The sequence below is a fragment of the Chaetodon auriga genome, chromosome 15 (genome assembly GCF_051107435.1).
Source record: "Chaetodon auriga isolate fChaAug3 chromosome 15, fChaAug3.hap1, whole genome shotgun sequence".
In the NCBI taxonomy this organism is placed as follows: domain Eukaryota; kingdom Metazoa; phylum Chordata; class Actinopteri; order Chaetodontiformes; family Chaetodontidae; genus Chaetodon; species Chaetodon auriga.
Genome location: NC_135088.1, coordinates 9,521,665 through 9,549,326, shown reverse-complemented (window position 1 = coordinate 9,549,326; position 27,662 = coordinate 9,521,665). Strand labels below are relative to the sequence as shown.

General features: G+C 42.5%; 1 protein-coding gene and 1 long non-coding RNA gene across 3 annotated transcripts; one reads left to right on the top strand and one right to left on the bottom strand.

The window, feature by feature from the left end:
- Positions 1–282: 282 nt before the first annotated feature.
- Positions 283–26,818, bottom strand: LOC143332426 (phosphatidylinositol-binding clathrin assembly protein-like). 2 transcript variants are annotated; one of them, XM_076749844.1, is made up of 19 exons: positions 25,921–26,818; positions 17,762–17,904; positions 16,193–16,268; positions 15,677–15,779; positions 14,973–15,066; positions 14,775–14,886; positions 14,195–14,301; positions 12,816–12,857; positions 10,888–10,973; positions 9,753–9,855; positions 9,081–9,214; positions 8,753–8,850; positions 8,450–8,563; positions 8,285–8,315; positions 7,954–8,095; positions 6,970–6,993; positions 6,440–6,496; positions 6,189–6,308; positions 283–4,903 (listed from the first exon to the last, which is right to left on the bottom strand). In XM_076749844.1, the coding sequence occupies exons 1-19, from the start codon at positions 26,048–26,050 to the stop codon at positions 4,889–4,891; spliced, it is 1,731 nt and encodes a 576-aa protein (XP_076605959.1). In that variant the 5' UTR covers positions 26,051–26,818; the 3' UTR covers positions 283–4,888. The 2 variants fall into 2 exon arrangements, with proteins under 2 accessions (XP_076605959.1, XP_076605960.1); XM_076749845.1 differs by lacking the exon at positions 12,816–12,857.
- On the top strand, positions 7,492–12,883 carry LOC143332433 (uncharacterized). Its single transcript, XR_013078220.1, has 3 exons — positions 7,492–7,893; positions 9,768–9,861; positions 12,608–12,883. It is a non-coding gene; the product is annotated as an uncharacterized LOC143332433 (long non-coding RNA).
- Positions 26,819–27,662: the final 844 nt, after the last annotated feature.

The window sequence follows — 27,662 nt, the reverse complement described above, 5'->3', positions numbered from 1 at the left end:
ACATCGGTAGGCCCTTCATTTCAGAGTTGAATAACCTGGCTCAGGATCGGTTGCTGGTTCAACGCTCGACTCCCCCCTCTCCCCTAAAACAACGATTTTTGATGCCACATTCAACTTGTATGAATGACAATGAACACAAATATTATCATTTTGTTTTAAATTACATTTTGTCCTATGTTCTTTGAAATGTTTAATTATCAATAAATAAATTTCAACCAGACCAAAGCTTCTCTGTGTCAATATTTGAATAAGTGTTTGTGGAGGAGTGAAATAACTAAGAGCTTAGCATCAGATGACGTTTTATTCCATTTTCTTCCAAAAACATCAATCTATGCTTTTCAAATAAAAACCAATAATTTGATAACAATCCAAACCTGTTGATAATTCAATCACTTTGATATACAAAAAAAGAAAATGAGAAGAAATTGAAGGTATGGAACCTCACTCCCTGCTAACAAGACTTTTTCAAGGACACTGCTGAGTTTCATGCCCTCAACAACGATGAACAGTTTACAGATGGACACGAGTACTGAATGAGTGCAGTGAATGCAGTATACACAATACTGATGGTATACTGAGGTAATATGATGAGTAGGCCTATGTACGTAAATGGACAAAGGGTGGAGCGTGAAACTGCATAGACATCATGCACCTTTCACTGGCATAACGACATAGAAATGCAGTTTCTGCCCTAGTAACAAGCCTGGTTTCCAGCCGCCAGATTATTCCGTGAAGTAGCTTCAGTGACGAGTGCAAAAGTCTATTTTGGATCCTTGTTGAGTGTCTGTGCACGCTTGAGACAGTAGATAATAGTCTTGGGAGTCTTCAATCATGGAAAATATAAGTCAAGCAACCTCTTGCTGTAACTACATCTGAAGTTCACCACCTTTTTCAAAGTTAGAGTGCAGAGAGAAGTATTGTGCACACTGACTTAATGTAGATTCCATTTTCAGCTGATTATACCTGTTTGGAAAGGCAGAATGAACTGAATGTAAGATGAAAAAACTTTTACAAACTCACCTGTTGAATCAGTTTTTCCTCAACCTAATTATGAGATATCCATGCTGTTTTCCTTACATTGATTTAGCAGGGAAGGGGATAATTAAGGATGGCTGTATTCTTGATATTGAAACTATATGCTACAAAAAAAGTGCAGAAACATGACTGACATGGAGGTACCAAATGTAGTTGTAAATTTAACCCATTTTAAGCAGAGTTTTTACTCTCAAAATCCCTCATCCAGGGCCTGGCTTGCCAAAATTGTCTAAAAATGAAGTTGAAGCTTCTTCCAAGCCTGGTTTCAGGAAACCAGTCCGTGCTTTAGAGGATGACTGGGAAAGAATACGTCCAGTTGATGGCAACAGACAGGACAAGACTGGGCAAACACGTTAAAAACACGACACAATATGGACCAGACCAAACACGTATTACAGTACTTTGACTTTCAATCACAACCTCCCATTATGCTGCTGGCATAGTATGAAAAAGGAGCAAGCATTCAAACACACGTATTGAAAATAGCAACGCTTTAATAAAGAGCGATTTTACAAGACTGCAATGTCTAGCTAGCTAGGTGATAACTGGCATTGACATCCATGGTGTTTTACAAAGATGCAGTTATGGTAACTGGGTTTGAAGTTTGATGGGTTACTTGCAAGTTGCATTTCTGCATGCGAGGCAGCCTTCAAACAGTTACAGACCCTACATTGTAAAACAGTTGATTATGAATGTCAATGAACGTTCATGTCAAGAGGTAAGTAAAAAAATCTCATGGAGAAATTTCCTTAACATTTTCCAAACACACCGGTAAGTGAGAGTTCACACAATGGTCATGCTTTTACCGGGCACACAAGCCAATAAAAAGACGACACTTAATCATGCAAAAAAAAGACAGTTTCTTTGTCTCTAAAAAGAAAAGAACAAAAAAATCCTTTTGAGTTCTGATATCATCCATCCGTAGTGACCTTGAATAAGAAGAAGCTGCGCTTTGATGATGACTTTGGTGCAAAAAAATGTTCCTGTTTCGAAGAGGACAGACCCTGTCCTGTCCACTTCCTCGATGAAGACACTCTTGGTATAGACCAGTTGTGATAGTTTACCCTTGACCCACCCCAACCCCTCCCCTTTCCTCCTCGAGATGGACACAAACATCACAAACATCAAACCCGCCCACCCACCCATCCCTGGATGATGACACCTTCAAAATACAACCATTCAAACACAGATACAGCAATAAATTGTCCCACGTACAGTACGTCATCCAATGGGGCTTCAATCACTTTACAGAGAGAGCACGTCTAAAAACACATGAACGGCATTACCTATATACAGAGGACACTAACAGTCAGAGGTTGGCCCAGGGTGGATCGAGCTGCGTCGTGGGAGTGAAGTGCACAATGAAGAGAGCATTCAGCTGACGGAGAAAGACAAACCACTGGAACGACGAGTAATGGAGGAGAGTGAAATGCCAAACTTTCCACAGGAGATATCCAAATGTCAGCTGGCCTCTTATTTGGAAACGTCAGAGAATATCTGCCTGCTTGGTGACGATGTCTAACACTGAAGTCTCGCTCTGCTGGTAGAAGAGTCGTAGCTGCAGGGAGATTGGTTTTTGCGTTGTCAGCAGTTACAGTTCAAGGGTGAATCACGGCCGTACGCCACCAATTTTCTGACGAGTTTGCCCGGAATCACCAGCGTGTGCAGCTCCAGCTGTCTGGAGAGGTTTGCCTCAAGATTCGCTTTGAGATTCCGGGTCCGATGACATTGGGGCCCTTTTATATTTTCTTCCTTTTTGCATTTTTCAGCAGATGAGTGATCCTTGAGCCACCTCAATTTGATGTTGGCTTGTACAGACTGAGACACGGTCACAATAACACTCATTGCTAAGTTAGTACACGCTATCAGCTCACGAGAGACCTTTCATCTCTAACCGAGGAACATGACCCTGTTTATCTCTATGGGAAGGCATGTGCACACGAACACACATACAGCACATGTACATAGAACAGACACAATCAATAGAAAACGACTTCATCCCTAATCGATTATTGCCCCTTTCAACTGTACATCCCAGCAATGGTTTTAGGTTTTTGTGCAGCAGAGCATTGTCCCCTCTTCGAAGGTTTGTGCTATATGTGGATATATATATGTATATATATTAATATATACATATATATATCATCTGTCTGTGGGTCTGACTTGACCTTGGATCCGCCAGAAAAGCCACATTAACATTTAACGTCTCATTAAAGCCTCCCGTCTCTGGCTGTCTGAATTAATCTGTATGTCGTCACTGCAGGCATTACTCGGGTCGTGATCGACAGACATTACCCTCGGTTGCTTTCCGACGGTCTGGTCCTCATTTAACTCCCCCGACTGACCTTTAGCTGTCCTGCCCATAAATGTTAACACTACATTAACAAACCCCCTGTCTGTGTTAGCAATGCCTTTAATTCCTCCAAGTGGAGGTGAGACATATGCTGTGGTAATTACGCTTATCCAGTTTTTCTGGACTGTAAAGGACTTCACAGGAGACTCATTTTAGACAGGATGAACGCTCAGGACAGGGAGAACATCATACAGTTTGGGAGCTGGACCATTTCTGATTGGCCAGACTGAGAATCGCCTCCTTACTAGTGTCCAGTCACCTCTCTATCTGGCTCTGAGTGCATTTTCACTACTTTTAGAGCAGTACGGGTATAACAGAACAGATTAAAAAACGAACAGAAAGAAAAATTCGGTACAGAAACCTGATGTGTGCACACAAGAAGCACAACGAAACAGCTTCTAAACAGCCTACAGATTGGTGGAAACGACAGTGACGAGGTTGCATGATATTGCACAGCTGTAGAGGAGAAAAACAAGAACAAAATACACAGTGTGTACAGCACGTCCCCAAGTAGCAAAGTTAGTGTAAGAGGTTTACATCCAAATGCGATGCCTGGGTCTGGCTCAGTGCTTTCGTCAGTTAGTTCCAGTGCAGTAACACATTGGTACCTGGCAACACAGCAATGACATCAGGTACCAAAAGAGAAACACATACAGTACATACCCTACACAGCCACATCCATCCACACGCACACACACACACTCACACACTCACAATCGTGCCCACAGAAATCGTTCCACGCCGGATTCTTGATGTGAAGTTGGCAATTAAGAACAAATGGAGCTCATAAATAGACTCAAACGGTAATGTCGATGCAGCACATTGAAATGTAGAAAAAGGGACACGCATTCAAATCAATTACATCTGACATCAGGTGATGGATGACACGCAACGGGAGAACCAAGCTGAACAAGATGCTAAAATCACCTACACAGACATACACCCTTGGCAAAGTTCACATTGAGTAAAGTGCCAGCAAACAATCCAATCAGAGAAAGAGACGCGTGCGCTCCGGGTTTGTTTCAGCTGCGGGATGGCGAGGGAAGTTTTCTTTTTATACAGGAAATTATCGAGATGAGGAGGTCAGGAAGTGGCAATAGAGCTTGTGCACTTCCGTAGAGCTGTCAGCTGTCGTAGCATCATCACAGGTCGTAATCGCCGTTTGAATTGGCAAATCAAACAGGATGAGTGGGATTGATGCGGAGCCTCTGGTGCCCCGGCATAATAGATTCAAAGACAGAGAGATCAGTAGCCACATGGAGAGGAGAGGAGATTAGAGGGTCAGGCGACATGGAAACAGACATCAGCATTTCTTCTTTTATCCGTCCCTCTGGTCCTCTCTCCTTCTTCCTCTCCCCTCCCTTTTTCCCTCTCTGTCGTCTTCTTCCTTCCTCCGGCGCTGGATTTGGTTCTGGATTTGTTTTCTTCGACTCTTTCTCTCCATCTCTTTCCTCTCGCCTTCTCTCTCTCGGCTTTGCTGCCATGGTTACAACATCACCCCTACATGAAGTGCATCTGCAGAGAATACGAGGGGGGAGAGAATGGAGAGTAATTTAGTTCAACAAAACACCTCATCAAGTGTTCAGGCATCTATTGACGAGCGTATTACCTGCCGCAGTGCCAGGAAAACAGCTTCTCAGTAAGCGTGAGTGCTTGATAAGCAGTTAGATTACGCTGTTATGTTTTGAATAATTGGTCGAAATATACTTGTTTGTTCTCCTGATAGTCTTCTAGCTGCAGTCTCACTGTGAAAAACATGTTTTTTTTCCCGCTTGTTGGTCAATTTTAAAATTATCTGACAACTTCTTACAGGGTTCACAGTTTGAACGCTGCTTACCGATTGTTAAGAATAGCTATAAAAGAGTGCATCAGTTATTTCAGGAGATGTGAAATGCACATACAGTCGCTGTTGTGCTTTATATATATATATATATATATATATATATAGATTTTTAACACATTCTCCAGTTTTTTTCTATGTGCCTTACCTACTTCTGCTTCAGTTACCATTTTCCCACACTTGGCAGATACATAGCTATAGCTTCAATAGCTACTACTTCCCTTTAAGTAACTCTTTCCAAGGCATAAAAATAAGAGAGGCTCAGTGTCCAGTCGAGTTTCAGTTGGACTGTTTCCCCTCATGCCTCCTTTATTGCCTCTTAAACATGTCTACATTTATTGGGAAGTAAACAGATTTTCTGAGAGATAGCTGGAGTTAAAAGAAAAGCTTCAGTCTTGCTGAGGCTGTGGGGGTGCACAAGTCTGTGACGGTAAAATTAAAGTGACTGTGTGACAAGAGTTACAAGATTGATACAACTGTAATGTCTAGAATAAATACAGTTAGCTTAGCATGAAAGTTACCCCAAAAAAATGCCTACTAGGACCTGGTTGTAGTTTTTTAGTACGGGCATGTGTGAGGGTTACTTTGAGTTTTTAAAAGTGCTGGTAGGCATGTTTTGTTTTTTTTTTAACCTTTGGACAGATTGAACTCAGGTGTTCCCCCATTTCCAGTCTTTATGCTAAACTAGGCTAACCGGCTGCTGGTTGTAGCCTCACAGTATATTGAAAGAGGATAAATCTCTTTACATGGTCACATTGTTGGGACTTGCCTTACTTGTAGGGACGAAAGGCAAGTTCCCACAATGTACATCATCAAAATTTTAGGGTGAAGACTTGGGTTAAGGTTAGGATAAGGTTAGGTTTTTGTTTAAGGTTAAGGATAAGGTTACGGTTACGGTTAAGGTTAAGGCTAGGTTTAGGTTTGGGTTAGGGTTAGGTGTGTAGGTTGTGTGTGGGTTACCTGAGTCCCCGGGATATGCCCAAAGGGATTGGTGGGTCTCAGGACAGGCTGGTTGTACATGACAGGCTGCGGGGGCATCATGGGAACGCCCCCCATCTGATGACTCATCTGAGGAGGGAGCTGGTCACAGGGCAGGTGGAGGGAGAAGATGGGGAGCAAACAGGATAATGTAGAGGGAGAGAAAAAAATAGATTAATCCCAGCAGAGTGAAAGCTTTCTGAATGCATGACTGAGATCAGGCTGTTGTTTACCATTCCATACACAGGCACTTGGGGTGTCGTCATAGGAAAAGCCACTGGTGCTGGAGCCTGCAGAAAAACAGGAACGCAATAGACCATCTTATGGCTGAGCTAATCTTAAGCTTGACTTGTTGATTGCAAACATCCTGATACAGTCAGCATCATGTCTAACCTGTCAAAGATGCCCCCCAAACAAAGACAGAAATGCTCTGACTGTCCTTAATATTTGCATTCGTTTGCATGTAGGACACCTAATCCTGAGCAACAGAAAGAGGTGCAAGATTTAACAAAGATGAACTGAGGTGGCAGATTGGCAGCCTGTAATAACCACAAGGGATGGAACAACAATGCCAAGGCAGCACAATAAGCAAAATAACTCCCTTTTCCTCTGATAATTCGTGTACAATACAAACAGTCTAATAGTAAAAGTGCCACAAGCATTGATTTTTAAAGCAAAGCAGAGGGGCTTTAGGAGGATGTCAGGATGAAATCAGATGCAAAAAGAGGATTGATGGGGACGAGAAGTGAAGAAAGGTACTTACATAGCCAGTATAGATCATCCCATTCTGTGGAGGGTTACAGAAAAAGAGTTATAACAATAAAAGCCGTGCTCATGCAGAGGAGATAAACCCAACCTCTGCCCATTCCTCATGTTCCATTCGCGTCTACTTTCTATTCAAGCCATGCCACCGGCTTTCCGAGCCATTTGCCGAATAAATGAGCGGTTTGAGTTGAGAGGTCAATCAGTCGAAAATGAAAAGATGAAACCAGACTGAATGGAAGAGACGTGGCGATAATTAGAGTGGAGCACAAAGGACGGAGGCACATTTGGGAGCTCCTTCAAAAGCCCCGACTGCAGCAGAAAAAGTTAGAGCTGGCCAACAGGTATATGTGATGAGTTTCAGTCCAGGATGAGATATCGTATCATTAAGAGAAACTAACTGATGGATGGCCCCAGATTAATACCCAATACAACACTTCTGCGAGAGGTGTCCAGATCCTGTATAACATAAAGACCTTAATGTCCGCTTGCGTTTATTTTTAATCTTCCCATCATTGTTTTGTAGCTGCCAGAAAACTCGCGCCTGATGCGTTCTACTTGACGGCAATACAAAGATGACAGGTGCGTTTAGAACTGTCATGGCAGAGACGCGACAGTAGCTTTTCTATTTGGATTCCACCACAACAAGTCGTGTGAACTCTGTGCTGCTTTAGTCTGTGTTGTTTACACTGCCATTAGTACACGTACTATTTCACGTGCTACACAGAGCAGTTTTTTGTTTGTGTATCCAACTGGAGTAAAAGTCACACCCAGCAGGCACAAAGCAGCTCTGTGCTGGTCTGGTTTTTTAATTGTCCTGCACATGACTAACTGTATATGCCCATTCTATGTTGCGCAGGTCTCCTCAGGAAACATAAGTGAAAACACCTCTGTGAGTGGACTCTGGGTGTGTGGCAGCTTCACAGTAAGTATGTGACCATGCATAGCATTAAAAAACACAGTGCGAGTGTGGCTTATAAATTACCATCTGAGGGACGGGCATGGGTGCAGGGGCCATGGGATGGGTGGTGTGAGTCCAGTTGGTGCTGGTGCACATGGTCTTTGACTGCCAACCACTTCCTCCTGTTGGCTTCTTCTCTACCAGCTGACTCCACTGGAGCTCCGGCCTGATGCACACACACACACACACACACACACACACACACACACACAGGATTTGTTACAGATGCAGCGATTATGCAAAAAACAGAAGAGGAATAATGAGTCATAACAGAGTGTGAACGGTGATAAAACTGGATGGGCAGCTGAGTCATTTGCTCGTGGCTAAGTTTAGACGTCATGAAAAAGCCACTCACTTTTTAGCTGGCGTCCCACCAAACTGCAGGTCTGTAAGAGGGGAAAAAAAAAGAAACATAACATCAGCTGACAGGAAGCAACACGGCGAGAGAGGAAGAACAGCAAAGACAGGAAAACTGGAAGCAATGACTGAATATTTGGAGAGAGAGATGCGGCACACTCACTGCCAACGAGGTTGGCTAATGAGGAGTCCAAATCGTTGGGCAGCATTTTCCCAGAGTGCAATGGGGCTCCAGGGCTGTGAATTTGAGCGGGTGGGGCGGGCTTTAGCAGGTCACCTGACATCCAAAGGTTACCATGGTAACATGAAAGGAGAAAAGAGGCAAAATGAGTCAAGAGCATGAAGCAACTGGGCATCACTGTCACAGCTTATCCCGCTCCGAGCGGTGCGCGCGTGAGTGGGCATGTATTTGCACGCTGCATGTTTGCATGATTGTGTGTGCGTTCGGTCGTGTATGCGGGCCTACCTCCCCAGGCATTGTTATTGTTGGGCACAGTGTGTGTGGTCTGGATGGGGGTGAAGTTAGGCTGCAGGGTGAACAGCTCACTGGTCAGGTTTGGCACACTGCAGGAAGGAAAATGGATCAGTTTTATGTAACCACCAAACACCATTTTCAAAATCTAACTTAGAAAGACAGCAAGGGAAAAAACCTGCTCGATAAAAGGAACCAAGGAAACGAAGGATAGTAGTTGGTAGAAAACAATAAAAATATTATGGCTAGAAAAGTATTTCTGCAATATACAGAAGATCATACACTGTATGTATGTGTGTGAGACTATGCATGTTGGACTCACTGGTTGTTGACGGGTACGATGGGTGAGTTGGAGAAGAGATCTGTGGCTCCTCCGCTGCTGTTGGCACTGCCCACTGACTGGGTGCTGGGTGACGCATTTGGTGTCTGGATGTCGATCACCTTATGACCGTCCTCCTGCATGAGACGCAGTAACAGTACAATAGGACATTTCCATGGTTTATAAAGAGCCCTGCAGTACACACGAATAGTATTAACCTCCTCTGGAAAATCATTTGTCATTTCTGTTCCCTGTGTTTTTGATTTGTCCTGGATGCTTCTTCATTTAAATGGAAATTCCACTGCAGAGGGTCTTGAGACCGGGACTTCATTTTCATTCTCTGTGCATCTCTGTCCGCTATGGGCCAGCAGCCAGAAACGGTGTATTTCACTGTATTGCAGGATTAATGCACTTCAACACTGTTGAACTGTCCGTTCAACAGTGCAGAGGACAGAAAGACGTGATGTACAGTTTTGTTCACAGTTCACACAAGCTAAAGTGATTTCAGTGTGCCTTTCTCGCACAAAAGCCAAAAGCAGTCATTTTGTGAAAGGGTGTGTGTGCATTGGCAGTGATCATACTGTGGTTTCATTCAATGCAGTGTGGTTGATGTTTAGTATCAGCTGTCTAAACCTATATGTGTATGTGAGTTTGGAATCCTCTTGCATGTCTCGCCTTGTGTTGCTGCAGTCTGTTGTCGTCTGTCTTGTCGTCCATACGGCTGAGAGAGATCCCAGCGCTGGAGAGAGAGGACACTGCACTGGACAAGGTGCTGGATCTAAAGGTGAGGCACACACACACACACGCACACACACACAGACACATATTTTTACAAAGCCTGCAGAATTTACACAGTCGCTATTCTGCTTTGTTGTGTTTGTTGTTTCTCTTTTTTACTGAGTTGCACTTTATAGTGTTTCCTAACCTTAACTTTTAACAAGACTTAAACAAGAGTAAGAATCGACAGGCACGCTCGCAGCTCTGTGAGGCTGTGAGGCTCATAGTAAAGGAAAGTGTCGGACAAATGTAAAGTTTGATCAGGCGATGCACAACATGAAAGGTCTGAGGATCATGACAATTGTCAGGATTCAGCCTCTGGGGACTACAACTGTCAGTGTGAAGCTTCAATGCAATCAAATGCAATAGTTGTTGAAATATTTAAGAATCGTGGGCTAGCATGTCTAAAACATTTTCAAGCAGTAGTAGGAGTTACAGTACAGTAGTAGAAGTACCACTCATATAACAGCAGTAGCAGCAGCACTTCCACTAAATCAGCAGAATCCATGCCATAACTATTGGATGGATTCAGTTTTATCGATGGTCCCCAGAGGATAAATCCTAATTATAATGGTGATCGCTGACTTTTCCTCAATTTTCATAGCGACTTTGCTGATATTTTATGACCAAAACACTTGAAAAACTAATGGCATCCCTGCCTACCTCAGTTGTACTACATGTTTTTTGCTAATTAGCAAATGTTAGCATGATAACACACTACACTAAAATGGTAAACATTACCTGCTAAACATCAGCATGTCAGTGTGGGTATGTTAGCATGCTGACATTAGCATTTAGCTCAAAGCACCACTGTGTCTTAATACAGCCTCACAGAGCTGCTCACATGGCTGTAGCCTCTTAGTGTTTTTGTTCAATTTGTTTTGTAATGAAAGTAGTATTAGTGGTGTAACAGTAGTACCCGTGGCAGCAGTCCATGTAGCAGCAGTAGCAGTTGGAACAGCAGTTGTGGTAATAGTAGTATTAAGTAAATGGTGCATCAGATCTGCGTAACTTCTCTGTGATCTGAACGTACCTGCTGGCAGTGGAGAGGTCCTTCAGCTTCCTGCCCTCCAGAGAGGCTAGATGCTGCTCCAGAGCCTCCAGGAGAGAGCTGGGAGCCTAAGGAGGGGGGCAAATCGGGTGGGGTGCGGGGTCGGTGGGATAACATTAGAACAACAGCCAAGTGGACAAAACGGGACACACTGCTTTCTCTCACGCCAATCTCCTCACCTCCTCATTTTATGTCACTCGCTCACATTCGCACACACACAAAGCAGCAGCGAAATTAAGACATCATCCTCAGATTCATTATTTACTCTACGACAGTGTTATTTATGTATCTATTTTATTTGTTTATTTGCGTTTGGTTTCATCAGGTTTGGTTGACCAGCATGCACACATCAGCCTAGGATCATGCAAGCGAGTCCACAGCGGGACTGACAGTTCAGGACAGAGCAGAGCATCGTCGCTGCAGGGCTCCACTGTAGTAGAAACACAATAAACACATCTCTGAACCGTCTAATGAGCCCATGCAGAGGCCAGCAGTGCACAAACGCTCTCATAAACACACACACTTACACACAAATACACAAAAAGAAAATCACAGTCCCAAAATTAAGAGTTAACTCATGGATTCCACGTTAGGTTCAAAGTCAAATTAAAGGATTGGTCATTTGATTTCATTTGGAAATCAGGCAGCAGCTAAATAAAAGAGCTAAGTACCAAGATTTTATCCCACTGGAAGCCAAAGACGTTAACTCAGTGAAATGTAAACGTCTGGTGAAAAACCAGGTATACACATTGAGCAGCTGGCCAGCACTTCTTATTGGAAAATAAAAAGGATGGATGGGTTCGTTTGGACCACATGTGATACCACGGCTTTCATCTAGAGCCTTACATTTCAGCATCAGAGAACACAATGCAAACACAACAAGCAAAGAAAAGATTTCTCATATACTTATTTTAAGGGGGAAAGAGAGTAAAATGCGAATTCTGGATATCCTTCTTCAGAGAAATCTAGAATATGCTAAAAGTTTAAAAGTAAAACAGACACATATCTACAGCTCAGTATAGGCATGGCTCACTATGTTGTTGCATAAGGGCATATAAGGTCTTCATAAGCACTACAAACATGGCATTCATTTTAAAAAAGTCAGCCCTTTTCAGTTCGTTACCTGATTTATCACATTAAAAATCCAATTATGCGTCCACTGAAAAGGATAAGTTGTATTTGGGGCCTTTAGCATGATATGCAGTGCTTATGATGGCATTATGTACACCTATCCAAGTCATATTTGCAGAAACCTACTTAATAAAAACCATTCGCTGCTCTCCCCACAGCTAATGCAAAGGGACATAATCTTTTTCAGGAAAATGATTTGAACACTGCTTATATGGGCAAAAACCTATTTCATAAAGCTGTGCTGACTTATTTGAAGAAGACTTTGAATGAAGAGACAAGCCTTGATATTTACACTGTGAAATGCCAGAAAGACTGCCGGAAAAATTCAGACAGATACTAAGCCCCGGTTATGGACATCTAAAATATAAATCTGCAAAAAGAGACTACAAACTTTTTGTTATTCAGCCACATAAATGCTGCTTTCGAAATCTTACCTCAGAGTGAAATTTGTTCTACAGTGAGTCAGATAAGAAAAATAATGAAAATCCTGCACTAATGCTTGGAAATTGTGAAAAAAAAGTGCTTCAAGGCTATTTACAGGTCTTCATTTATTGTTTCCTCTCTATTCTAGGCTCAGAGTGAAAAGGGAGAAAAGGCGAAGGAGTTAAGGGGAGTGAAGAAGAGAGAAGGAGGACGGGGCAGCTGCAGTGTGGGCAGGTCTGTAGGGTGAGTAGGGAACGGGAGCGTTAAGAATGAAGCATTATGGGATTGACTTGACGGATTTAAGTACTGGTTGACTGACTGGTTGATTGACTGATTGAGATGAGATGTAGACTGACCTGTGTGAGATCGGGGCTGTCGCCCTGATCTATCCCAACTCGCTGTGTCACAAAAAAGGAGGGAGGGGTAGGGGAGGAAGGAGGGAGGCAAAATAAAAAATAAACCAAATGTAATAATAAAACAAGGAATAAACCAAAAAACCCAACAGAGTAAAAGAAAAGGGAAGAGGCGTGTGAAGGAGGAAGAGGAGGAGGAGGAGGGAGAAAGAAGAATCAAACCCAAGCATTCATTACTTCATGCAGTGGCTGGAAAGGAAAACAAATAAAAGACAACAGAGGAGGAGGGGAGGAGGGCGCATGCACACGCATACAAACACCTATATATACACAGTAGATGTACACACACACACTTATAAGAACACACACGCACACGCACACTGAGGTCTGGAGACTGGTTTGAAATGAATGCTGAGCACACCGACTGATTGAACAGGCAGGGCAGAGAGGGCAGACAACAGGTCACATGACTGCGAGGTAAGAAACATCCAAAAGGAAGACACTCAACTAATGTTGACTTTGAACAGGAGGACGGGGGAGGGACACAGATGACACACAAACAAACACACATTTTGTTAGACAGGTAAAATGAATGGGTCCTTAAAGTCAACGTTAGTCTGTTTTTGTTGTTATTGTTGTTGTTTTTTTTTTTTGGATCGAGCGGCTGCACCCCAAACCTTCTTCCAAATGGGATCGAAACCAAGCAGAGAGAAAGCCTTTGAAGACGGATGCTACGCAGTCTACAGAGGATCAAACTGTTTATATCCACTGTGAGGCCTAGCGATGACTGCAACTGTTAATTGGATAACAGGCATTATAAAGAAAAAATATGTTGTTGTTGTTTTTTAAGAAAAGGAGGAAATAAAATAAGAGGAGACAGAGATTGTGATAGAAAAAGAGCTTGCTTGGGCATGCAGTGCAGGCATGTGAACAGGCAGCACGCGAGGGGTCCCTCAACTGGAAGCTCTACATGAGTGGCTCTCTGATAGGCTAAGACTCAGCCATTAATCACTGTTTTGGAGTAACCCCTTCCCCAGGTCAGGGCAAGAGAAGGACAGAAACAGGAGAAAATCTAAAGGCAAAAACAAAAGATTAATGAGAAGAAAGCCCCTGGACACTGATCTACGGTCAGTTTTAGGTTTGGAAATACCAACCGCATATCAGATCCCGAAGGTAACAGAAGTCTGGAGCAAATCTCAACAGGTGAAAGAGGATTATCGTCTCTGCGCATTAAATTCTTCAGTGAAACAGGAGTTGCTGATAAAAGAGCCTGGAGGTAATGCTTATAGGAGAGGAGACCGTCGAGATTCGCTCCAGACAGATATTCTCGCCTTATCTGTTTCCTCTGTGGAAACAGGAGCAGCGGGACAAACGGACGTTACCTCTGCCACTTTGAGGAACTCGGACAGTTTGGTCATCCTGTTGAGGAAAGTCTTGTAGATCTCCAGAGCTTCTTTGCACTGGTTCTTCTTCATGTCAAAGTATTTCTCTGTGTATCAGAAGACCACAATCAGCATAAGATCCACTGAGGTGTGTGCAATTTAAAAAAAAAAAAAAAAAAAAACTGCTTAAAAAAAATCAATCTGATAGTGATTTGTCCTGATTAGCCTGCACATCTGGAAATAAATTCCACGTAGAGCCCCAGTATCCCTGGCTGAAGCACCTCAAATCAGGTCAATTAATAAATGAATCATTTAATGAACTCCGCACTGAAGAGTCTGATGGTCTATTCTCAGCCTCTGACTCCTCACTGGCTTCATAATTAATGAAAGAAAAGGTGATCTTTATAGTCTTTAACTGGACTGCGAGAGACAGTCGGAGGAAAAATTGATTTCCCCTTAAAGATGGATTGAATGGAGTCACAGTCTTGTGATCTCGGCATCAGAGGCAGATTACTGCATAAATACAAGTGCACTCAATGGAGATTAACCCTTGATCTGCTGGACTGTACGTATGGTTTACCCAGCATGTTGATGACGCCTTCGTTGTAAGCAGCAAACAGCCGTATGGAGTCTTTGAACAGCAACATGAAAGCTGTGTTGATCACTCCATTGGTCAGCTCGTTGGAGTTAGGCTGAAGGACAGAAGGAAAAGAAAGACAATGAGATCTGATCACGATAGTCTTCATGCACATCTTGCGTCTTTAAGTGAGACGTTTACCTGGAAATCCAGTAGTGCATCCAGCTGGTTCTGAATGGTGGGCAGAGTCTTAATCAGCTTCTCTGTGTTCATGGTGCGCATCACGCCTTCAGCCCTGGTGACAAACAAGGATACATGCACACAAACATGCATGCAACACACTGATCAGACCTGCAGACTAAGGTGTGTATGTGTGCAAGGAGGTCCTTGACTGGGTGAAGAAATAACCAGATACAGACTCTTAGTGGGGATTAGCAACAAGAAACACATTTTAAAGTGAGACTGTGTTCATTTTGAAAGAGAGAATAAAACTTCTTCTCCCTACAAGTGAATGAAGATTAATTTATAAGCCTTATTTGGTATGGAAGGATCAGCAGCTTATAGTGGATAATGTTCGCTTAATTATTAGTAAAACAAGCGTTATAGGTGGAGATTTCTGGGTGAGTTCACACTTTTTTACCCTTTTTTTTTTTTTATTTAAACTTGTGCTAACGTTCTACTAAAACTAGCAATTAGCATTGTTTAGCATTTGCCAGTAGCCCATAATTCCCACTTATGGCCATAGAGGCAAAAGTCACAGGGGCTCACATCAAGAAAAAACAAAATCTATTTGAAGTAGAACATAGAAATAAAAAGAATCATATTAATATTCGCATCCTTTTTGCTTAAAAAGGCATATAATGTGCCTCCATGTGTGTCAGTGTAGTGTGTGCTGAGTTCATTACCCTCTCTTCATCTTGGTGAAGTCCACTGCTGCTAGTCTGTAAGACATGGCTTTTTCATTCAGGTAGCGGCTGTAGCGTCTGATGAAAGTTGACATGTTGTACCCTGGGGGACACAGAGGGGGCGCTGCAGTGAGATACCAATCACCTTGGCCTCCTTGCACACCAGGTAAAGACGCCATAATCCCCATGATCATGAAATGGACTAACTCCTCCACGAGCTTCTCCCCAACGTGTCAAACTAGCACTTTGCACCATCTTACCTCGAGATTTATTTATTTATTTATTAATTTTATACTTTCAAATATATTGAATTGCAGAATGTGTTTCCATTTTCAGTAACGTTCAGCAGCCCTTCTATCAAACAAAAGGCACACTTGTTTGTAGCTTTCCTTTGAAGCAGACTCTGAAATGAGCTTATTGATAGTGTTATAGAGCCGGGGAGAGTCCAAAATAAAGTCATTTTGTTAGACGTACAGCACTGCTGAGTTTACACACAGCCAAATGGCATTAAATCACCTTGTAGTGCAGCCTTATCTAGAAAGTTGTTGAGGTTGAAGAGCGTGTTTCTGGAGGCAAGGTACTGCATCAATCTCTGATAGAAAAAAAGGACAAGAGGAAAGAGTTAGTGACTTATCTGATGCCGTTCCCTGACAATATTAAGTCATGTCCACACAGACACAATAGCAGTGAATTTGCAGACCGGAGCTGCAGCGCTGACTTTGTCGACTTGTAGCTTGACGCAGGTAGCACGGGTGCAGTTTGCCAGTAAAATAGCAGATCACATACTCCACAGCAACCAGATAAGTGCAGAAAATCAAATGCACAAGGCTGATGATGCAGCAGCTGAAGGACAACAGTTCTGCAGCACCAACCATCCTTCATTGAAACCACAAACTGGTGTGTTTTTATCTATCTCTGCCCTCATCTGTCAGTCATCACTTCTAACGTGTTTGTCTTTCATGTTTCGTGTCAGCGTCGGTCTTGCTTGCCAGGTTGGAGCAGGTCAACTAGCACATGTCATGGCCCATTTTAATCCCGGGTGCTGATCTTGGCTGCCCACAGGGAACTAAAGGTGCCGCTTCTTGTGTCTTTAAACCTCACAGTTTTTCTGGTCACGCAAACCCAGGCCTCCTTGACAGATTTTCTAAACATTATGTCATGATTTGTGTTGCAGTGTCGATTCTGAGATCATTTAACATGCTTTTATTTGTCGCTCTTGTAGTGCGAGCGGTGTGGTGAGTTGATTTGTCACGCCGGGCATTGAAATGTCAGCTGGATACCTCATCAGTCCTTGTTGGAGATATGGAAGATACGACTTCAAAGAAACTCGCTGCAAGAGCTGGAGAGAAATTGCTGCAACCTGGTGAGCAAATGTCTCTGGTCTCTGGATGTTTCCTTTCATTGACTCCTGTGTGCACTGTTCTGATGTTACATTAATAGTTTAACACCTACTGTGGGGCTGCAACTAATGATTATTGCATTATAGATGAATCATTTAGTCAATGAAACTCTTAAATATCATAAAATAGTGAAAAATGCTCATCACAAGTTGCCAAGACCCAAGCTGCCCTCATCAGTGTCTGTTTTGTAGACCAAAACCCAAAGATATAATGTATAAAACGAAGAAAAGGGCAGTGAGTAATCAAATTTTGTTCATTTTTTCAGTACTAATCTATTGTGCCTCTCCTGAAGCTGGTATTCTGCAGCGTACCAGTGTTTCTATTAACTGGACAAAGCAATCCAGGCACAGATTCTAGTTGACCTCCAGACCTTGAACGCACAGCTATAATCATGAATAAATGAAAACAATCACATCTAAACCACATTTTATTCAGAGTAGTTTTTTGGCCCTTTCAGATTTTTCAGTTTGTACGTTTGCATGACGTTAACTCACATCTGCAGCTCATTTGAAAGAAGACCTGAATGATCATGCTTGTTTTTGTGTTGAGAGAAAACCATTTTTAGAGCTCATTGAAACAAGCTTGTTATGTGACGATGACAAACTATCCTCTTTTCATCGTGACACTTTAAAAAATTAACATCTTTGCCCTCTCCGGGCTTCCATACGCTGGCGCATCAGCTCACCTCGTTGCCGTACATCATGAGGTGGTGTGTGGTGATGAGCGCTTTGAAAACCACTATCCAGCTGTTACTGGCCGTGCGCTCCAGCAGTGTGTCTGCCAGGTGGGGGATGCTGACATTCAGCTCATTGGTGCAGTGGATCAGGTCTGAGGGACACAAAAAAGCACATGAAAGAATGTGGACATATGCAGAAAACTGTAAAACGAATAAACAAATGATGAGTGGAGCAAAGACAATAGAAACAGGTGTGGCCAAGAGGTTAGAAATCATATCAAACTCAGACCATGCCTGTTCACTTCCTGTAAGTCACTGTGAATAAAAGCACCAGCCAAGTGTCAAAATCATAATTTATAACCTTAGAGAGCTTACAGGTTGAGTTATTATGAATCGATGGAATGAGTGAACAACCATGATGAATGCAGTCTTATCGACTGGTGCATTCATTTTGCCTCGCTCAATAGCAGCACACAAATCAATGAACAAATGATTATTTAATAATAGAGACTGTATAGACAGATGAATCAGGACCAGGGCTACTGTATCACAAAATCCATTTTGTGGCTGCAGTTCAACAGTGCTACCTACCTACTCCACCAAAATGCCAATAAAATATCATCTCAGAAGATGGAAAGTTATATCACAAGGTCAATTCTATTCCGCCACAATCAGCTCAAGGGATGTATAATTTACAAAAACAAGAGAGAAAATACTGTCAAATGAATAGACTCTTACAGAGCGTCTTTGTTAGCAGTGATGGACTGAAACAGAGTTGATCCAAATATTTACTCCCTGAGACTCGCATCCAGAGTGTAAATTGTCTCTTGAAAGCAAACGTTACTCACATTTCAAATGGAAATAAGCTCTGAGTTCTGCAGTGTGTCGGATTCAAAGGTCCCACAAATGATAAGTTCACTCAGGAACTTTTTTTAAAAGGCAGCGAAATAAGCCTTCAGTTTTATGCTTGCAACAATTTGGCCCAGCAATAATTAAATACAGATAATGCAGGAGGTGATTCTGAATTCAGCAGTGAACACTACACATGCAGCTTGGGCAGACTGGTAGAAGAATGGCCTAAATTCTTCAAGGATTTCTCTGGTTTAAGATCAAAATGTGAAATATGTTCAGCATCCGTTTAATCTTAAAGAACCAAGCTTTGCATTTTTTTTCTCTAAACTTGTGCGTTTTACAGTAAAACCCTTCATATAAATAGACCGTCAGGTGCACATACTGTAACACTGCTCCATTTAACGAGTTCAGTGACATTTATCAGCCAGTTTAAGATCTTTTCTGACTATGTTCATCTCACTATTTTCCTCTAGAGAACCTTGTTTAAATGAATAGACACAGTGTTCTCAGTAGTACTGTAAGACCGTGCAGTTAATTAAATGAAAAACAAGTGAATCACACAAAAACAAGGTGATAACTTGCTCATCCTTTTTGATATACACTCAACTGAAAACAGTACACAGGCGATATATTGAATGTTAGACCTCATCAGCTTCATTGATTTGTGTAAATATATGCTTATTCTGAATTTGATGCAGCCACATATTTGGGACAGGAGCAACTAAAGACTGGGAAAGATGCTCCAAAAACACCTGTTTGGAACATTCCACAGGTAAACAGGTTGATTGGTAACAGGTAATAGTATCATGATTAGGTATCACAGGGGCATCCTGGAGAGGCTCAGTGTTCACAAGCGAGGATGGAGCCTTTCTGTGTGGCGTTCACACGTTCTCCCATGCTTGTGTGGTTTCCTCTGAGGGCTTAAAACACGTATCTCGGGTCATTTATCCTGTCAGTGCCCTTGACCAAGACACTGGCGTTGGTCCTCCGGCTGGGTGAAAATGCAGGGAACAGATTTCACGATGTTGTACTGAGTATGATTATAATAAAGGAACCTTCTGCTTCAGAATCTGGAGAAATCTCTGCATGTAAGGGGCAAGGCTGAAAACCAACATGGAATGCCAACAATGTCTTGGATCCCTCAGGCAGCACTGCATTAATAACCAGCATGATTGTATGAAGGATATAACTACATGGGCTACAATTCCTCATTGCATCTACAAGAGCAAGTTAAAACTCCACCATGCAAAGAGAAAACCATGTATCACCAACGACCAGAAATGCTGCTGACTTCACTGACACATCTGTGCCACTAATGCTGAAAGGCACCCACAGGTTTTGTCATCACATAAGCTGGGGGGACGGGGGACGTCCCTGCTTTTTCCAGTAAGACAATGCAAACCCGCATTCTGTATGTTACAACAGCGTGGCTTGGTAGTGAAAGACTGTGGGTACTGTGGCCTGCCTGCAGTCCAGATCTGTCTCCCATTGAAAGTGTGTGGCGCATTATGAAGTGCAAAACACCACAAGGAAGACCCCGCACTGTTGAGCAACCGAAGTCGTATATCAAGCAAGAATGGAAAAGAATTTAACTTTCAAAAAGTCCTCAGTTCCCTAACGCTTACTGAGTGTTGTTAAAGGAAAAGCTGATGCAACACAGTGGTAAACATGCTCCTGTCCCAACTTTTTTGGAATGCATGGCTGGCATCAAATTCAGAATGAATGTACATTTACAAAAACCAATAAAGTTTATCAGTTTGAACATGAAAGATCTTGTCTTTTTTCTGTATTTACGTCCAAAAGGATTTGCAAATCATTGCATTCTGTTTTTATTTATGTTTTACACGACGTCCCAACTTTTTTTGGAATTGGGGTTGAATAAAAATCTCTTAGGTCAAAACTTAAAAGTCAAGATGAGAGGCAGTTCTACTCGACTTTGACAGCAGAGCACAACATGGCAAAGAACAGCGCCCCAGCAACTAAATCAAACACACGAGACAAGTAAAGGAGCTAAATTAAAAACATCCTGATGCAGTAAGTGAAACCACTGAGGAGGGAGAGGAAGTGAACTTGTATTCAAAGGCAGACGGAGAGAGAATTTGTGTTACTGTGAGAAAAACTTCAAGCAGTCTGGTTTCTGAGGCAAATCTTTGGTCTGGTTCTTCCACAGGATCAGAGGTTATCAGGGTTTACTTGAAAGCTCTGTGATGTTTTCTGCGCCCGCTGAAACGCTGAATACCCACAGTCCCAGTTGATACCATGGTTAAATGTTTAATGCATGTCAAAGGCACCCGGAGCACCCGCAATTCACTGCAGCTAATGCTTCAATCCCCTTCAGATTTACTTTATTTCATGTTATTTTTGAGTGTGAAAACCACATAACCGCAACAATATTGATTATAGTTTTCATTGACTTGTCTGACTTTTTCCTGCCCGTGACTTGTCAGCACAGTCACGCTGTCAGAGTCTCACTCTGCTGCATTAATGTTGTGACATTTGGTCCCCTGCATTAGGACCAAACATTAAGGTCTGTGTTTTCCCACTATCTGAAAATGGGAAGTGAAATATGTAAAAAACACATACACTAACATCTAAAAAGCTGACTACATATTTATACCTGACCACTATGAATCTGATCTTATCACTGAAGAACATGAAAATGGCTACAACCCTGGAATCACCCCTATTCATAATCTGTTTTTATTGTAAGGAATTTTCGAAGTCCCTTGTCCTAATTAAATCTCAGGGCATTAATATCAAAACTGTACATGGTAATGGTAGGGTTCAGTCATGCTTTACACATTGTTAATGGTTTGTTTGTGAATTTCCTTCTGGCTCAATAATTAATGGGACCATATTGATTCCAACTAATTAATGCTTCCCGTCAAAAGAGAACACACAGAAACACACCATTAAGGTGGACGTGCAGCACAATTTTAGGCTTTGTGGATGAAACACCTCAACAACTATTGGATGGATTACCATGAAATTTTGTCCCGATGCTCATGCTCATGTTCATGCCGTAAAATCAATTTTAATGACTCATCTAAGCACCATCATCAGGCCAAAATTTTTTAATTAAAAAATTTAATTAATTAAAAACCTAATGACATCCCCATCAGCCTGTGCTATGTGCTATGTGTTCAGTGCTAAGCTGTTAACGTTAGCATGCTAACAGGCCAAACGAAGATGCTAATAATGTAAGTGTGTTCCCTATTTTAGCTGCACGGCGGCTGTGACAAGCATACAGTTCATCTCTTGTCTTTCCTTGGTGAAGTTTGCCTTACATGTCTGTAAGTACTACAGAATTAAGCTCAAGTGAATTAAGCTAACAGGGTGTGTAAATTCAATTGGGTAGCTTCACAAGTCAGCTGCAATTTTTGACATATTTGCTTTGATTTACTGTTTGAGTTGGTTTAAATGCTCACCAACATATTTATGTTGTGAACGGTTTTCTCAAACGAAGACATTGTTAGCTATCTGTGCTATCTACAGTGGCTAAGTGTAGCCTCACAGCGCTGCTAGCATAGCTTGTTTAAAGGCATTATTTTACTTCTCACCGTGTAATAAATAGCAAAGTCCTCGTGTGTCTACTTAAATACAATTACGCCTAAATAATAGAGCTTCTTCAGCCAAATATTTCCATGCTGGGTCCACCTCTGTGTATTCCTTTGGGTGATAATACATCAGCTAGCATTTAATCATCGCCGTGTGACAGTGTTGGTAGCCAGAGGGATGTGATGAAGTATCGGATGCGTGATTGCCAGCTCAGATTATTGATTAACTGCAGTCCACACAGGAAATAATGTACACAGTAACACAATTAAAAATAAGATTTAGGTGACATTTATACAACAGAAGTTAAATTCAAGGCATTTGTAATGCTAGTTGAAACTAAATATAAAACCAGTGTCTTAGAGAAAGTGTGGCTGGAGGGACTCTTACTGTAAAATGTAGTAAAAACTTTACTCAAAATATTTAAAGACCTCGGCTTTAGATAAAAAGAATCATGTTTCACTACATGAAACTGAATTGAATTTTAAAGTCATTATACTGACACATAAATGTGGAAGTGTGTACTTGAAATATAATACACCCACACCATCCGCCGGTATTTTTTGTCTTCTGTCACCATTTCAACTTCTTCTCAGTGGCTTCTTTCATTTAATTTGCCTGAAAGGCCAAAAATGTGTCTCCAGAGGAGCAAAAGGCCCATGATTATTCTCAGCACATCTACAGTACATCAATATTACAGCCATGACACACAACCAAATAAATCACACGCTGAAAAACACAACTAACTGTGCTTTCAGGGGCAGAAGGTCATTTTTGGCCTGATTACTATTCTACGTGTGATGGATCTGGTTTCTGTTGACACTCACCACCATCTCAGCCATGCAGAATATTGCCTAGTGAGATGAAATCCCATTACTCTGTCTGTCATGCTCATCATTTGCTACGGGGTTGTAAATAATCAGCATTGGCCGTTTATGTCACCAGCCGGTCTGTCAAGGTCATGACATAATATGAAAAAAAAAAATGCCAATGAGATCCGGGTTTGCACACTCTGAGTAGCTACGATGACCAGCATTGCATTTGATTTATCATGTGTTGCATTTGGAGAAATGGCACAGCAATTCATCTTTTCTTCCCACTGTGTCTGGCAGGGATGAATCAATAACAAGTTGAGTATATTGTAAAGGAAACTGAAATGTCGTGTGTATTCATCAAACCTCTCCGATTAGGCAAACTGTTCCAGAATCACTACCCAGGTGCAGACACAGAAAAAACGTATGATTATATTTTGTTCCTTTAAGCCTATTCTGTAAACCACATTGATTTTGTTCCATTTGCTGGTGTCGTTCACCGCTGAGGGCTTTTGCGCACCCTGCCTTTGCCTAAAATTACAGGCCAAGTAGGCCTTTCTGTCACTTTTTATGACCCTGTTTAACCAAGCAGGTTGAATAAGAAAAGACTTAAATCCAGCAGTGGTCTGGGCAAGTTGCACACATCTGAGACCCAACATCGACCCACAGTCTTGTACAGCTGACTCATCAGAAGCTCCTTTAGAGCGGAGTTCATTGCCTTTTCTTTCTTTATTCACTTCCTCACCAAGGCCCTCACAGCCAGTCGAGGGATTAGATCCACTGACCTCCTGATCGCAAACACACTTCCTTCCTGCAGCTTTCCCTAACCTTAAAAGTGCAGCCTCTGCACTCCATAAATGCCAGAGTTGTATGTTATATTATATGATGTCCTGGATGGAGAAGAGGGGCCCTCCTGAGAGGAAACAGAGAGTGTTTTATTGTGAAAGCTGGTTCGAACAGCTGCATCTGAATGGCTCAAGTACAAAACACTCATTTAGCTAAAAATTTCAATTCAAGCTTCCAGAGGGGTGAATTGAGCCAGGCCTACAGTTTCTGCTTTGGCGTGGGGCGTTTTATGCCCGTGATAATCAGGATAAGAGCCGGATCAGAACAGAACTGCCTAATATAACCACCTCGACCAGAATGAACCGACCCAAACTGAGAGATACTTCATTGTCCTTGAGAGCGTTTTCATAAACCTTTTTATAATCCATTTGATGGGTGGAAATTTGTCATGTAAATGCTCTGGGTCTATTTTTAGAAGATATGCTCTCACCCTTGAGTTAAATGACATTTAGTTTCTGAGAGACTCCGACTCATGGAGGGTGCTGAAGGTGGACGACCTTACAATTTAATAACTGCAGGGGTCTTATGTTCTTACAAAACTGTGGCTCTGGTACAAAAGCAAACCAATAATGGTGCCGATCACTTGACGCCCTTGAGTTTAATATTTTCTTTAGCACTTACAACAATACTTTATTTGGACTCATCAATCGCCTTGATTTTCATTAGAAATGAAAAATGTTATCACAGTCAGTGTTAACTGTAAAGTTTCCATCTGCACCAACCGGAAGGTAAAACATTAAGTGGTTATAGCTGTAATATCACTGAAAATCTAAATAACAAGCTTTTACTGGTGGTCACCATCAACTTGAGGAAATCAAAGCAGCAGTAATTCATCAACATAGTGACTAAAGAGTCTCAAAAGAGGTTGTTTTCACCGTCAGCGCATTGACAAACTTGCTTCTGAACCCTCTCAGACACCCCCACTGGGTGCTTCTCTGCTTTAGTTGCCTTTTTAGTGATACAGGCCAATTTAGATGTATTATGTTGAGGCGCCCGGTGGCACATCTTGTGAAGGAGCCCAGAATTCCCAGTGTCACCTCTGCTGTGGACATGACTGACTAATCCTCTGCCAAACTTGACTGGCTGGGTGTGTAGCAGGATGACTGACGCTCAGGCTGTTTGGCTACCTGCCTTGTTGTTTTCTCTCAGACTGATTTATCCACATTTCCTCTTGATTAGCCATCTTGCTATCGCCCCCCCTCCTCCGTGTCTGTCTGTCTTTTGTAGCTGTTGGACAGACTGCCCCTGACTCTGACTGGCAGCACCATTGATTCCTCGTGCTCTCCATCGATCATGTCAAGTAATTATAGTGAGGCAGAAAAGCCACCTAACCTAATAATCACTGGTAAAAATCCACATGTGAGGATTCCTCTCTCTCCCTGTGTGCATAATTGCTGCAGTTTGCACACACAGGTAATTAGCACAACGTGGAGATAAAGAATCTGTACTGACACCAGCACTGCTCTTCTTTAAACACCTCATTTTAACACCCACCAGCGGAGCTACAGCACACACACACAGTATGACTCTCCCTCTCCCTGCTCCTCCATCACCTCAGGACTGACAGCAGTAACACATTCATTAATGATAATAATGCACCAGGAGGACATGACAGTCAACTTGGACTTGTGATTGAAGAGAAAATGTTGGTGATGCTGCACGAATTATTCTGCACTGAAGTGTCTCCAGGGGATGCAAACGCTGCCGCTGATAGTGGCGTTAATAATGGATAGGCCTACACTGTAAAGCGGCTGGTTGCAATATGATTAGCCTATAGCAGAGTGGCCTATTTCCCCTGAATGACATGCACAGACAGTACCTGGCTGACTGCCCCCTCGCCTGATGTCGAAATTTACTGCTTGCATTAATGCTCAGGTGCGCTGCTTTGCTGCGTAAATCACAGTTGAATCTGAGGGAATGTAATGGTGCCTAATTAAAGAGGCTGAAAACATAAACCGGGCCGGATGAGAGGGGGGGGGGGGGGGGTTGAGGGGGGGTAAATAGATGCTGTTTATACAAGCTATCCTTTGTGAGGAAAGATGCTGGTAGCTTGATGCATGCAGGCTATCTATACAGTAAGCACTGATGGTATGCTTAACCTACAGTCAAGGTGTTTCTTCTTGGGTCCGCTGACTTCATGCGTCGTGGCCTTGCAGACGGCTTTGCTGATGGCAGATCCGGTCATGCTGTGCTGCGCGGCGGCGATCCGGTCCGTCAAAGACTGTCCCGACATGTTACTGAGGAGGAGGAGGCAGGCGGAGTGATGGTCGAGTCCGGGTGGGGGGAACCGGGGAGGACGATCAAAATGTCTTTAGCGGCAGGGAGGAGGGTAGTGCCCTCTGCGAGAATCGGCCGTGTGAGCGGGAGGAGGAGGAGGAGGACAGCAGCAGCGTACACCGGCGAGGATCCGGTGGGAGAATTCATGCGGCGGCCAAATAAAACATAAGACGGTCACATCCAGGGGAGCGTTTAATATTCGGTCGACGGCATCAGGATGAGGCAGCTGCAGGAATGAGATATGTGAAAAAAAATAGTTGGGGCAAAAAATGTAATCAGGGCATCAAAAGCAGCTGATAAGACAATGTAGCGTCAGTAAATGTATCCCTGAAATTAGCTGCTGCCAAGGGTGAGATGCCGGTACGAGGGCTGAATCCGAAATAACGATGGCAATAATCGAAAGACTACCGGTGATTATTATCAGATCTGTGCGGCATCCCCTACGACTGAACACTCATTTTTTCCTCAGACGATATAAAAGCATTGTCCTTTCCGTTTTTGCCTCTTCTTCGCCCGGTTTCTCCTCTCAATCTGTGCAGAGATCCGACCGCAAACACCTCTCTGGTCCACACAGCACCCCGCGCTGGCTGCATCTAACCTCAGTGGCTTTGATTTTTTTTTTTTTTTTTTTTTTTTTTTTTTATCCCCCAGTCTTTTTTAATCTTCTTACAAAAGGGTGTATTTCTGTATTGAGGGTGCCGATAGGCTAATTCAGATTTTTTTTTTTTTTTTTTGTCAGTCAAACTTGTGTGTAAAATGGCAGTACATGAATCAGGTGACTGGGAAAGGAGGGCGATTGGGCCACTTCTCGGGTCCGGGGAGGGCATCTTAAAGCAGAAGGCTGCCCCGGGTTTTCAAGGCGACTCAAGGCATCAGCTGTTTCAACACCTCTGTGCGTGTGGAGGGTTCAATACATGCCGTGCTGTCCAATGAAATGTAGACACATATAGGGAGGAAAATCCATGACGATATCAACCCGAGGTGTTTGATTTGCGGTGACTCTGTTTTAGCCTATGTTATAGTGTATTTCATAGCATTCCAGCAGTAATCCTATATCACAGTATTCCCATATGGCATCAGTGTGCCTATGACCCCACAGTGACCGTGTTTTATTATAGTGCCATAATAAAAAAGATCCCAGCAAACATACCGTGCAGTATTCCCTCGAAGCTTTCCATATGGTGACATTTCTTGAAGCCTTAAAATAATTTTCTCAGGCTGTTCCAGTTTGATCCGTTTAGTTCCAACAGCATTTCCAGTTTGTGTCTCAATGACATTTCATGGTTAAGTAAACACCATCAGGGAGCAATCAGTGATGGTTCCTGCTTTATTTTAAAGACCAGCATCTGAAGAGGGTTTCTAAAGCTTCTGGTGAAGACTTTTCTGTAGGGACCACATCTTTTATTAAAAGGAATATTGCTGGATTAAATTGTTAGAGAGAAAGTTCCTGGGAAAATGTATGGAAATGTCATTTGGAAACTTCTCCAGACAAAACTTGACTTTTTGCTATTGGCTGTGATATTCAGTAGTGTATTTAATAGAGAAGTCACTGCTCTTTATGGCACTTT

Excerpts from the sequence above, each read along its gene's own strand:
- LOC143332426 (XM_076749844.1), bottom strand. The coding sequence starts at position 26,050 with ATGTCGGGACAGTCTTTGACGGACCGGATCGCCGCCGCGCAGCACAGC. Across the intron at positions 15,067-15,676 it reads TTCACCAAGATGAAGAGAGG|GGCTGAAGGCGTGATGCGCA; the intron begins GTAATGAACTCA and ends GTTTGTCACCAG. Across the intron at positions 8,851-9,080 it reads ATCGTACCCGTCAACAACCA|TGTGCCAAACCTGACCAGTG; the intron begins GTGAGTCCAACA and ends TCCTTCCTGCAG.